This window comes from Cricetulus griseus, assembly GCF_003668045.3.
Source record: "Cricetulus griseus strain 17A/GY chromosome 1 unlocalized genomic scaffold, alternate assembly CriGri-PICRH-1.0 chr1_0, whole genome shotgun sequence".
Classification (NCBI taxonomy): domain Eukaryota; kingdom Metazoa; phylum Chordata; class Mammalia; order Rodentia; family Cricetidae; genus Cricetulus; species Cricetulus griseus.
This window is the reverse complement of record NW_023276806.1, coordinates 221970580-221984162: the sequence shown is the minus strand read 5'-3', so window position 1 is coordinate 221984162 and position 13583 is coordinate 221970580. Positions and strand designations below refer to the sequence as shown.

The 13583-nt window shown below is 42.0% G+C and overlaps 1 protein-coding gene across 3 annotated transcripts in view; it reads right to left on the bottom strand.

The window, feature by feature from the left end:
- Pex1 (peroxisomal biogenesis factor 1) overlaps positions 1 to 13583 on the bottom strand; it is a 45019-nt gene that overhangs the window by 29020 nt on the left and 2416 nt on the right. For all 3 annotated transcript variants that reach the window (XM_035451930.1, XM_027389827.2, XM_027389826.2), the window contains exons 2-9: positions 11153 to 11296; positions 7354 to 7437; positions 6852 to 6966; positions 5987 to 6753; positions 4414 to 4533; positions 1683 to 1806; positions 1167 to 1276; positions 48 to 130 (exon numbers count right to left, since the gene is read on the bottom strand). In XM_035451930.1, the coding sequence (XP_035307821.1) occupies positions 48 to 130; positions 1167 to 1276; positions 1683 to 1806; positions 4414 to 4533; positions 5987 to 6753; positions 6852 to 6966; positions 7354 to 7437; positions 11153 to 11296 (1547 nt within the window). The remainder of the gene's footprint in view (positions 1 to 47; positions 131 to 1166; positions 1277 to 1682; positions 1807 to 4413; positions 4534 to 5986; positions 6754 to 6851; positions 6967 to 7353; positions 7438 to 11152; positions 11297 to 13583) is intronic.

Genomic DNA, 13583 nt, shown 5'->3' with positions numbered 1-13583 from the left:
AATCCAAAGCAGTCTATAAACATACTAATTTGACTGTAACCTCTTACCCCAGAGAGTTCAGCTTTAAAAAAGGAAGAAGAAAGTCAATTTCCTCACTGTTTTCTTCTCTTATCATAGGCTCTAGAAGGACCTACAGCAGCAAGGAAAAGCCGGTTTTACATTTCAAAGTTACGTCTTTTGCATGTTTCCTGAGTCCCAGAAAAAAAGAACCACAACAGAGAAAGTCGATGCTGTGCCCAGGAATATGGCCTGAAAAACCCTCACAAGGCACTCACACACAGATCATAGATATTTACAGACAGCAGCAGAAAGATCAAAGCTGTCTGATGCTACTCTCGGATGCATATCTCTTTCATTTGTGCCATAATAAATATATCCACAATTCTGACATTTGCACCTTTTCTGAAGGTCATTCCCTCAATCACATTTCATAGACAAACTGTGGCTAGTTCCAAACCACTGAAACTCTAAACGACTGGCCCAGCTTCAATTCCTCAGCAGTGAATAGAATTAGAACACAATATTCTAAAAACATGAGAGCAGTGTGTTATCTGTGAAGAGTAGAGAATTTTAACAACTGTCAAAATAAGGTAACAAAATGGCTGGTGAAAATATGAGTTTATAAAAACTTAAATTATTATTTGTGTGCACGTGGGTGTGGGTGTGCATAACTCCACCAGGAAGTGGTTCATGGACCACACTGCTCATGTGGAGGTCACACGCTACAATGAGAAGGCGGCTCATGTGTGCATGCGGAGGACAGAGGACATCTTTGGTGATGTTGGCTCTCTCCTCCACCGCTTACGCAGCTTTCTGGGCATGAACCCAGGTTTGTATTCAAACGCCTTTACCCACTGAACCATCTCACTGGCCCCAATCAATCCTCTAAAACTAAATCTCCATTTGTTTAATACATAGAACTTTAAATCCCATTTGCCAGCTTACACAACCAACGGTAAATCTGAAACTTAATGGTGCTTAACCAACGTCTACATTTAGGATAACTCAGTACTTTACAGAGTAAAATATTTAAAATCAAGTTATTCCTTACTCTTCTCCTGTGGTTTCTCATGCAGTTCTGGATGTAAGCTTCCAGACTGAAACCGTACTTTCTTAGTCACAGATAACAAACATTGCTTTACTACACAGCGATTGAATGGCATTACTTGGACTGAGATCTTCCGCAGCAGAACGGCACTCAAGACAAAGGCAGTCTCTCCTCTCCCCTTTTCTCTTTCTTGACAATGAACTACACTGAGAGAGAATTCTTTCAGCCCTATTAAGAAGAAAGTAAGAAACGGAGAGTTAGAACTGAAACCGAGAGGAAATAACTTCATTTGAAATATTGAACTTATTTCAATTAGAGACATTCTTTAACACCCAGAACACCGCTCTGCTTCACTCACTGTTCACATGTGACATACATTGGAAAAACAATTAAATTTTTTTTTTCAAGTTAACTAGGCAGTGGTGGCACACTCCTTTAATCCCGGCACTTGGGAGGCAGAGGCAGAGGCAGAGGCAGGCAGATCTCTGAGTTTGAGGCCAGCCTGGTCTACAAAGTGAGTTCCAGGACAGCTACACAGAGAAACCCTGTCTTGAAAAACCAAAACCAAACAAAACAAAAAATTAAGATGTTATAAGTAATTCAATAGGAAAAACAAAATAACACGTTTACCCACCATCCTTAATTCCCAGTTTAATACGTTCTTCCTTTGATATTACCAAAGGCAGCATGGTGGTAGCAGACTGCTGTAGCCACGACGAGAACCCAGTTCTTACATCATCTTCACTCACGTCTTCAGGCTGCCAGAGAAAAGCACAGCAGAGTGACCAAGTACCCTAATGTCTGACTTTAACTTAACATACTTATTTTAATATGCCTTCCCAACAGAATGCAAAATCTTACCAAGTATAATCCACACAGGCTGTTTAGAGTCTACATACAGATGTGTCATCTGATGGGATGGTGAGGGTGAGGGTGAGTGTGATCTGAGGGTGAGGGTGAGTGTGAGTGTGATCTGATGGTGAGTGTGAGTATGATCTGATGGTGAGTGTGAGTGAGTGTGATCTGATGGGATGGTGAGTTTGAATGAGTGTGATCTGATGGGATGGTGAGTTTGAGTGAGTGTGATCTGATGGGATGGTGAGTTTGAGTGAGTGTGATCTGATGGGATGGTGAGTGTGAGTGAGTGTGATCTGATGGTGAGGGTGAGTTTGAGTTAGTGTGATCTGATGGTGAGTGTGAGTGTGATCTGATGGTGAGGAGTGTGATCTGATGTGAGTGTGAGTGTGATCTGATGGTGATTGTGAGTGTGATCTGATGGTGATTGTGAGTGAGTGTCATCTGATGGTGACTGTGAGTGTGATCTGATGGTGATGGTGAGTTTGAGTGAGTGTGATCTGATGGGATGGTGAGTTTGAGTGTGATCTGATGGGATGGTGAGTTTGAGTGTGATCTGATGGTGATTGTGAGTGAGTGTGATCTGATGGCATGGTGAGGGTGAGTGTGATCTGATGGGATGGTGAGTTTGAGTGTGATCTGATGGTGAGTTTGAGTGAGTGTCATCTGATGGCATGGTGAGGGTGTGATCTGATGGTGATGGTGAGTTTGAGTGAGTGTGATCTGATGGTGAGTGTGAATGTGATCTGATGGTGAGTTTGAGTGAGTGTGACCTGATGGTGATGGTGAGGGTGAGTGTGATCTGATGGTGAGTTTGAGTGAGTGTGATCTGATGGGATGGTGAGTTTGAGTGTGATCTGATGGTGAGTTTGAGTGAGTGTGATCTGATGGCATGGTGAGGGTGAGTGTGATCTGATGGTGATGGTGAGTTTGAGTGAGTGTGATCTGATGGTGAGTGTGAATGTGATCTGATGGTGAGTTTGAGTGAGTGTGACCTGATGGTGATGGTGAGGGTGAGTGTGATCTGATGGTGAGTTTGAGTGAGTGTGATCTGATGGTGAGTGTGAGTGTGATCTGATGGTGAGTGTGAGTGAGAGTTTGAGTGAGAATAGCCCGGCCTGAGGAACCATTTACATTTACAGCAAAGGCTACAAGAGACCCCAAATACCCAGCGAAGTGAAGTGCACGTGGTTTCTGGGCTCCGGGCTGGTTAGTGCACATAGTCAGCTTGTCACGTGGTAGGCAAGTGAGAGACCATGGTTCAAAAAACAAAGTGGATGGCACTTGCAGAGGTTGTCCTCTGACCTCCACATGCTGTGCACATGCACCTGTGAGTCCACATGTGCACACACTATATGCACATCCTATATGCACGAACACACACAGGTCACATAGTAAAAAATGACGACTGTTTCCCCAGCAGAGTCAACCTGCATTCCCCCATTTCTCAAACAGGTCTATTTCTGCTCTTTCTCTTCACGCAGTCAAGCTTACATCTGCTAGCTAAGCTCAGTTTAGAACCGGATCACTACCAAAAGGAGACTAAAAAGAGGCACCATCTTCTCACGTAGGCTGGTCTTGAACTCTCCATGGAGCTGAAGGTGACCTTGAATTTCTGACCCTCCTGCCTTCACCTCCCAGGTGCATCTGGGGATCAGACCCAGACTTCGTGCATGCTAGAGGAACATTCTACCAGGTCTGACTGTGACTGTGGTACCAGCTAGACAAACACTCTACCAAGTAAGCTACACCCCAACTCCAAAATATCAATTAAAAAAAAAAAAAACCCGACAGAGCCCAGCATGATGGATCACACCTTTAATCCCAGCATTTGGGAGGCAGAGACAGGTGGATCCATTCGAGGCTGGCTTGGTCTACAGAATGAGTTTCAGGAAAGAAAGGAGACAGAATACCCTTATTTGCCTTGATACATTCATATTCCCTTATTAACAATTTGTTTTCTTCTTAAATTAAGCATGGTATGGGCCCACAAATCCACAGTCTCAAAGGAAGAGAAAACAGAGAATCATATAGACACTTGTACTTCACTGTTCCCGGCAGCATTAGGTACCTGATGGATAAACAAGTGTGTGTGTGTGTGTGTGTGTGTGTTTACAGAATGAAGTTCTGATGCATGCCACAATATGGAGGGACCTTGAAAACATGATGTAAAATGAAATAAGTTGGATACACAGGACACATGCTGTCTGACTCCACTTCTCCACAATAGCTACAAGAAGTAACACAGATTGCAGCTGCCCAGAGTGTGGCGAGTCACTGTCTAATGGTACAGACTTTTCTTTGTGGTGATAGAAACATTTTGGAAATGGCAGTGGAGGCACAACATTATGAATATAATTAATGTAGCCGAAATAGTCACTAGAAAATGGTTAAAATGCCACATTGTATAACTTTCAACAATAAAACAGAAGCACATCATTATTAATGAACAATAAGAAACCCCATAACACCCATAAAGGAATTTTGATACAACATGTATTTGAACTCACTAAGTTTTCTCTAGGTTGTAATTTCAGAGATCTTGGGATTTTAGGGGTGGTTTCCAGCGGAGTTATCCTGACGACTGCATGCATTTCTACATTTAGCCTCTTTCTCAGGTCATCTGGGATCTGCAATTTAAAAATAAACACTAAGTATATAAATATGTCCAAAGACTGATTCAAATATTTCATAGCCTAAATATTGACATTCCTTTCTCTTGCAATCAAGTGAAGTTATAGAAGTCATCCCACGATCATAACATAGTGGTCCATAGTTGTTTTAGCCTTTTGGCTGCTTTAACAGAAATGCCATGTATACTGGTGGCTTACAAACAACAGAGCTTCACTCCTGTTTTATAAACTGGGAAGTCTATGGTTGAGACACTGGCAGAGTTGATGCTGGTGAGGCTCTCCTCCTGCCTGGGCGTGTGAGCACACTCTTGCTGTGTCCTCCCCTGGCAGGAGAGGAGGAGGGTGAGTGGGCATCTCTCATAAGGACATCAGTCGAACTCAAGGCTTCAGCCTTATAACTCAATATCTCCTGACACCATCACCTTGTGGGAAGGATTTCAAAATATTGGTTTCTGGGAGATATAAACATCAAGACTGTAGGAATGGTATATAATCATTTAAGAAGTCTTTGTGTGTGTGTGTGAGAAAGTTGAGAACCACTGAAAAATCTGGAGTAGTTACACCTAATAATCACAGACAATCTGCAATGGGCGCAATTCAATCCAAAAAGCAAAGAGTAAAATTTACCACCCCCATTAATAAAAATATTCTAAACAGATTATGGGGATGATCACACATTATTACACTAGTAACAATTTTTGGACACATTATACACTTTACATTTCATCTCAATAAAGATGCCCAAACATTCTTTAAAAATTCTTTTGGACTTTTTTATGTGTGTGTTCTGCCTGTATGTGTGTCTGTACTTCACATGCATGCTGGTGGCATGGAAGCCAGAAGAGAGTGTGGGAAGCCTTGGGACCGCAGTTACAGATGGGTGCTGGGAATCAAACCTGGGTCCTCTGCAAAAGCAGCAAGTGTTCTTAAGCATCTCCCCAGCAACCCCAAAATGCTCATCTCCCCAAATAGAAAACATCAAGAAGGGGGAGGATAGGAAATCTGAAGTGCAGCTCTTCCCAGTTGGTGGCTTCTGGTGTGGTGGGTGGGGAAGGACTGAACATCGTTAAGGGGCTGGTCACTGGGAGTTTGATCACGCCCCACGCCCCAGTGAAGATATGGGCAACACAGATTGGACTTGGTCTTTTCTTCCTCCTTCTCCTCCTCCTCCTCCTCCTTCTACATTTTGGAGGAGGTCACAAGGGTGCGGGGGTGGGCCTGGGAGGACTGGGAAATAAATGTGACTGGGATACATTATATGAAATTTCCAAATAATCAATAAAAATACTATGCTAACAAAAGGTAAGGGGCTGGAGACATTGATCCTCCACATAGAGGATTTAGAGACTTTCTCATCATGTTGGTTTTAATTTATATATATTATTCTAACTCAAATCTTCAGAAAGATTAAGTGACAAGTTTCTCCCCAAATTATAAACCTCATACTAACCCAGACTTTCCCAAGGTGGAGAGGTTCTATACTTTTGGTGAACTTTGTGGTATTCTTCAACTCCTCAAGTCCATTCCAGACCACCTTCAACACACAGGCCTCACCAGCTTCCTCAGTGTGGTCTGAGCCGATCTGTTTATGATTTGGTGACTCTAATGGATGCTTCTCTTTCTCGGGTGACATGACACTCTGCTTTGTTTTGCCTTGCTGTTGTTTTGGAGAACACAGCTTAACTAGTTTTCCATAGGTCACAGTAAAGCTGGGCTCCACATCAAAATATTCTTGGTCCCATGGAAATACATGAACGGTGCAGTGTTTGTGAAACACAGAGGTAGCTGGGGTGTCACGCACACTAGGAGGCTGAACTCGGCATACTCTGAAAACACTGTCTAGAGGAACATCCTGTGACTGCATGGTTTTGAAAACACTGATTTCCGATGAACCCCAGGATGTTGCTTGTCTGTTGTCAGGCCCAAGGGAAAACATGCTTCCTAGCATAGTCCACCAGTGTGCTTTCCATGATGAGTCACTGGGAACCTTTGGGTCTGTTTCATTAGACCCAGGGATGCCCTCTGTGTTCATATGAAGCTGCTTGGTTTGCAATTCTTTTGACATCCCTTTTTGTTCTTGTCCATAACTACGAAATTGTCCATGGGCATCTCCTGCTTTTGGAAATGTGTTCTCTTTGGCTTGGCGAGTCTTTGGCTGAATGAGGAGTTCGGTGTTAGTTTCTAGCCTTCCGTAAGGCACAGCTGGCATCAGGGCAACTGGGCAGAAAACAGAGCCTATTAGCATATGTTTATTTCTGCTTCAGACTTGGTACTCTGGTGCAAAGAATGACAGCAAATATTACAATATCACCTACCAATTTGGATAAATATGTAGGTCTGTTGGTCAACCCAGATGGGAACAACGGCCTTAGGAAAAACTATTCGAATTTGATCTAGAAGATGCTGCTCGAGAGAAACGGCATGCAGTTCCTAGGACCAACAGAGAAAAAGGTCAAATTAGGTTGCATTCAGACCACTCCATACCTGGTATGGAGACCCCCACTCTTTTTTATTTTAAAGTTTACCGTTTTATTTAAAGCATACATATTGCTATGGAACACATACGGCAGATCCAACATCTCTGCTATCCTTTTGCTGTTTTGTTTCTGTGTCAAGAGAAGTTAAAGCCTACTTATTTAGAATTAGCCCCAAATACAGCATGGTTGTCTCATCTGTGGTTCTCATGTTATACATGAGATTTATACCAAGTCATTCTTACAATTCAGACTGACTCAGAATACATAAAGAAGCCCAGAAGCATCTACTGGTACGTAGCAGCAGTCTAATCTGACAGTGAGCCAGCACTTAGTTCTTTACCAGTATCTCCCAGTCATCTGCCGAGAGGGGCTCCACTTCAACTTGTTGGCAAGATACCACATGGGAACACGGCCTGAGAAACACCTGGAAAAACCAGAAATGCAAAATTCCTTTTGTAAGATTTTTCTGTGGCTCTAGAAAATAAGTTCTCTCTGGTGAGACACTGTCTTACTGTCTCTGTATGTCTCTCTTTCCGTGTGTCTTTCTTTCTTTCTCCCATGTTTCGGATAACAAATATTAAGTATTTATTCTTAGATAGGCCTTGATACACTCAATATTTTAGGAAAAACTGTCTTACAATGAAAGACAGAACAAAGGAACATCCTAGCACAACATGTTTGCAAAAATAAAGATAATAACTAGAAAGAAGTTTAAGAGTCAGGTGGGATACCACGTGCCTGTAATTCCAGTTACTCTGGAGGTTAAGGCAGGAGAATCTTGAGTGCAAGTCAGATCTACCAAAAAAAAAGGAAGAAGAGGAGCTGAAGAGATGGCTCAGTGGTTAAGAATACTGGCTGCTCTTTTAGAAGACCCAGATTCAATTCGCAGCACCCACGTGGCAGCTCACAACTGTCTGAAACTCTATCCTTAGGAGATCTGATGCCCTCTTCTGGCCTCAACTGGCACTACATGCATGTGTTACATAGACATCCATGCAAACAGACCACCCGTACACACAAAAATCATTTTTAAGGAAGAAGTGAGGGCTGTATAGATGGGTCAGTACTTAAGATTACTTATTACTCTTCCAAAGATCCAGGTTTGAGTCCTAGAACCCACATGGTGGCTCACAAACATCTGTGACTCGGGTGCCAAGGGACCCAGTGCTCTCTTCTGGCCTCTGCAGGCATCAGACATGCGTGTGGTGCCCAGTCATACATGCAGACAAAGTACCCATACACAAGAGAAACACTGAAGTCATTTTTAACTGAAGAGAGGAGGGCTGGTGCAATGACTCAGCAAGTGAAGGCACCTGACACATGGGATGAGTCTGAGCATGAGAAAGGCGCCTCCTGTGGCCAGCAGGCAGTGCTACCCAGCCTAACAAGGCGGCTCTTGTCTCCTGCTCTTTGGGAATCTTCCTAGTACTGCTACAAAAGAGTCTCCAGAAAAGCAGACACAAGTCACTTAGAAGCAGATGAAAATGAAAAACAAGCTGGGAGGTGGTGGCTCACGCCTTTAATCCCAGCACTCGGGGAGGCAGAGGCAGGCGCATCTCTGTGAGTTCGAGACCAGCCTGGTCTATAAGAGCTAGTTCCAAGACAGCCTCCAAAGCCACACAGAAACCCTGTCTCCAAACACAAAAGACAAAACAAAACAAAAAAACACCAAGCAGGACTATTTGCAGTTCTAATCAAGACATCAGCATCCATCCTAGGAAACTGATACTGTCCCCACAGCTGTCATACTGCCGTGTGCTATGAAATCCTGGGCAAAGACTGGTCGGCAAACAAGGCACCAGTGACTTCTAAAGACACTGTCCTGTTTAAAATGTAAAATTCTAAGGGTTAGGAGATGGTTCTGTCTGTTAAGTGCTTGCCAAGTGAGCCTGAGGGCCTGAGCTAGGACTCACAGTACTCACATAAAAACAGCCATGAGAAATGGTTCCCATAATCCCTGCACTGAGGAGGCAGACACAGGCGGCTCCCTGACACTTGCTGGCCAGCCAGGCTAGGTGAATTATCAAGCTCTAGGGCCAGTGAAAGACCCTGTTTCAATAGCTAGGGTGGAAAGGCTGGAGAGAGGGCCCAGCAATTAGAAGTAGGTGCGTTTGGTTCCCAGCACCCATGTCGGGTTGATTCGTCATATCTAAGATAGAGAGCAGTTAAAGAAAACAGCTGATGCCAACCTCTGACCTCCACAGGCGTGTGCACTCACATGTCCTTGCACCCCCCCCCACCCTCCATCCATGAAACAAATTAAAATTCTACACAAAAGCCTACGGTAAGGCTTATGGACTTCTCATGAATGACCCATTTTAATTATCAGCAGCAAGCATAAATAAAACCATCATGAGTTCAAAATAAGTTAAAGAAGGTGTGGCACTCTGCTGTGAGAAATTGGTCACTGAGGGCAAACTGGCCTCATCTACTGAGAGCTTCAATGTAATGTCACCTCTGGACACAGTGAGTCCATCTTTGACACTTTATTCCTGATCTTAAATGCTCTGCAGCAGGAAGTTTCTGAGCATGGGTTTCACATTTCAGAGCAATTCACGATTTAGAATTTTGGATGTGTGCTGCCCAACTGGTAGGCTGAGAAAATAGCCCCAGGTCTGAAGCACACCCGGCCCCAAAATTCTTGTAAGAGATACCCAAGCCACCAAGGATTCTGAGAAAGTACAAAAGCAGCTCCAGAAGAGCAAGACACTCAGGCCTTGGGTGCTAGCCAGCCTTGGTCTGTTCCTGCCAATGATTTGCAACCAACTGTGGAGAGAAAATGATGGAGGAAAATAAAAAAAGAAACCCTGTATTTGTTAAACATTTTTCCTTGGTAGAATTCCTAAATGATACAACTATTTATACAGCATTGACATTGAATTAGGTGTTGTAAGTCTACATTGAATTAGGTATTATAAGAATACAAGGTGATGTGAGGAGGCTATATGCAAATACCATGCCATCTATGATAAGGATGCAAACATCTAAAGACCCTGGCATTCCTGTGTGCTCACCACAGCAACCCCAGCTTTCATCCAGTGAAGACTGTACAGAGAAAGGCACATGATATACTTTGTGGAACAAGAATGGCAGGAAACATACACCAGCTTTTTCTCTTAATCCTAAAGGCAGCTGGATCTCGACAAACAGTAACATCCATTCTGAGGTTGGGTTTAGAGAAAGGGAAAAATGAAAATTTTACATTCAAATTTTAAGTGAATATTTAAATTGAATATTTAAAATTCTTAGAATTAATAAGCTGATGAACATACTGTAACAAAAAACAGACTCAAGAAGTCCTTATTGCTTTGTGGTCCACAATAAGTACACACATTCAGGGCCAAGACAGAAATGGGAAAGACAACTCTCTGTTGAAGTCATATTTTTAATCAAGTAAGGTCATGGAAGGTTAGAATTTATGTTAGAAAATATTAAATAAGCCAGGGGTTTTGGTACACACTTAAAATCCCAGCACTCGGGAGGGTGAGCCAGGGGGATCAATGAGTTCAGAGGTCATTGCCAGCTACATGGTTAGTTCTTTAAAAGAAGAGAAAAAGAAAGAGAGAGGGAGGGACAGAGAGGGAATGATAGACACACACACACACACACACACACACACAGAGAGAGAGAGAGAGAGAGAGAGAGAGAGAGAGAGAGAGAGAGAGAGAGAAGTAAAATGGAGCCAGGGCGATGGCTCAGTGGGAAAGGTGCCTGCCATCACGCCTAACCACCTGAGTCCAAACACTGGGACTCACATGGTAAAAAGAAAAAAAATGGATTCCTATAAGCTTTCCTCTGACCTTTGACCTCTCCCCATCCCACTACCTCTTAACTTCCCTATCCCACCTCATGCATTTACACACAAAACAAATAATAAAATTGTGACACAAATGAAAATGAAGATCTAAAATAGGAATACAATCCAGGAACTCAAAAAGGAAAATATTTCATAAAATATTGCCTGGAAAATGAGCAACCAGAATACAAAATCAAGTAGGAGGCATGCTAAAGATAAGATGAACAAAATATAGTTAACCTGAGTATCTCACCCTGGTTACGACAGCATAGGAATCATCTCGCCCTCACAGTATCTGAGCCTTAGGATGCTAAAGGGAAGCCGCGGCCAGCTTTGTGCTTACCTGCTCCCCGCTGCAAAGTCCAAGTTTCTGACCAACTTGTCTATTAATTTCAGCCACATTTTCACCTTGATCGTTAAAATGTCTGCCTTCCACCCAGCTCAAGTACGTGGGCTGGCGATCCCAGGTTACTTCTATAGCTTGATTCTATTTATCCAAACAATGGGAAAGAAAAGAGGTTTAAAAGTTTTTATGTACTTCCCCCTGGATTCAGATAAGCAACTATTATAATACATACAACCAAAAAAAGTGCTGTAGATAGTTAATCACTCTTTATCCACATTGGTAATAATAATAATAAAAAGACTATGGTTATTTTGAACTTCCAATAGTGGTGATGCTGCTCCTAAGGCCAAATGCTCACAGTCTTAGGGCCTAACTCTAGTGATGCAGAATTCAAATTCCATAGGGGGTAGAATGACTTACACAGACTTCCAGTACGCACATGTTTATTTGACATTAGTAAAACAAAGAAGAAAAATGATATACATTCAAGCAAAATGCTCATATAGATAATAAAATAAAAATTGAAAAATATTATATAGCAACACAATTTAGAGTTATGAAACACCAATCAGCTGGAATATTTAATCTCTTACTGATCAACAAATTTATTTAAAAAGTAATAAATATACATGGTAAAAGTGCAAAAATTAAAAAAAAGATAAAGTGTGAAGACAGATCCATGTTCCTAGGGGGAATTATTGTTAGTGACTTCTTGTACTTCCTTTCTGAACTGTTATATTGTGCAGTTTCTTAATGACTTTTAAAGTTCATAGAAGTGCCTGAGCATGATAGTGTTATTAATTAATTAATTAATATTAAATGCTTTAATCCCAGCATTTGGGATGATGAAGCAGGCTGATCTCTATGAGTTCAAGCTCCAGGCCAGCCAAGGCTACACAGTAAGACTGTCTCAAAAACACAAAACAAACAAACAAAGGTGATAAAATTATAGGAAGATATCACTTTCAACAAGGGTTGGAGAGATGGCGCAGTGGCTAAGAGCATGGCTGCTCTTCTGCCTATACAGATCCAGCTCTGTCGACTTCTGGCCTCCACAAGTATCATCACATGTGACAGAGAGACAGATACACACATAATTAGTTAATTTAATTAAAAACATATTAGAACAGCAAAACATGAAAATCATAGAATCATAGAAGTTTGCGCCTGACACTGAAAAGACCAGGGTCCTCGCTGGTTAAAGAAGTACATGGTGCTGCACGTCTGATCCTAGCACCCGAGGCTGAGGCAGGAGGGTGGTGACTCACGGCCAGCCCCAGGTACATCGTGAGATCCTATCTCTGAAAAGAAAACTACACTCATTACAGGAATCTTGAGAAATGTACGCACTTGGAAGGAAACAAATTCCTTTCACAAAAACCCAACAATATGAACAATTTTGTGCGCTTCTTGCTAACCCTCCCTTGATTCATTCGTTTGTGTATTATGGATAAGATTTAACAAACTTTATGTATTTACTACTGTATTACAAGCATTTCCACACATTTACCACTTCTTAGTAAAAAAAAAAAGTAAAAATCATCTTGTTATCTCAGGAAGCTTAATGTTATTAAGTTCATTTTTCTTATTTATTTATTTATTTATTTGTTTGTTTGTTTGTTTATTATTTTTGGTTTTTTGAGACAGGGTTTCTCTGTGGCTTTGGAGGCTGTCCTGGAACTAGCCCTTGTAGGTCACAAACCTACAGAGATCGGCCTGCCTCTGCCTCCCGAGTGCTGGGAAAAAAAGGCATGTGCCACCAATGCCCTGCTTTAAATTCATTTTTCTAAATTAAAATAAATCCATTAACCTTAAAATGGTAAATACCAAACTCTCATTTACACAAATTCCAGTATTTTATGTTTCTTTTAACAGGACAAACTGCAAAGAATACTGGAGTGCCTGCTGTGCACAAAGCCAACATGCTCACAGTCTTATGGCCTAAATCAACTATGCAGTTTCTTACTGACTTAAAAGGTTCATAGAACTGCCTGGGCATGGTAGTACATGCCTTTACTCCCAGCACCTGGGCGGCAACCCAGTACTCAAACATACCCACTAAGTCACTGATAGCCAGGCATGTTGGCACACACCTTTAGTCCTAGCATACAGAAGACAGGCGGATCTCTATGAGTTCAAGGCCAGCCTGGTCTACAGAGTTCCAGGATAGCCAGGGTAAAACAGAGAAACCCTGTCTAGAAAAAATTCAAAAAGTCATATCCTTTAGTTGCATAATCTCACAATTTCCAAACAATGAACCAACTGTTTTTGCTAACAAAGATCATTCAACTAAGTACAATTTGGTAAGTAAAAGAAAGGTCTGGTTTGGAGTCAAAAGTCCTAGGTTACCATCTAGGTTATGAGGGCAAAGGTAATAGAGCCCTAGGCAGTTTTTTTTTTTTTTTTTTATGAAGTTTCATAAGCTGCT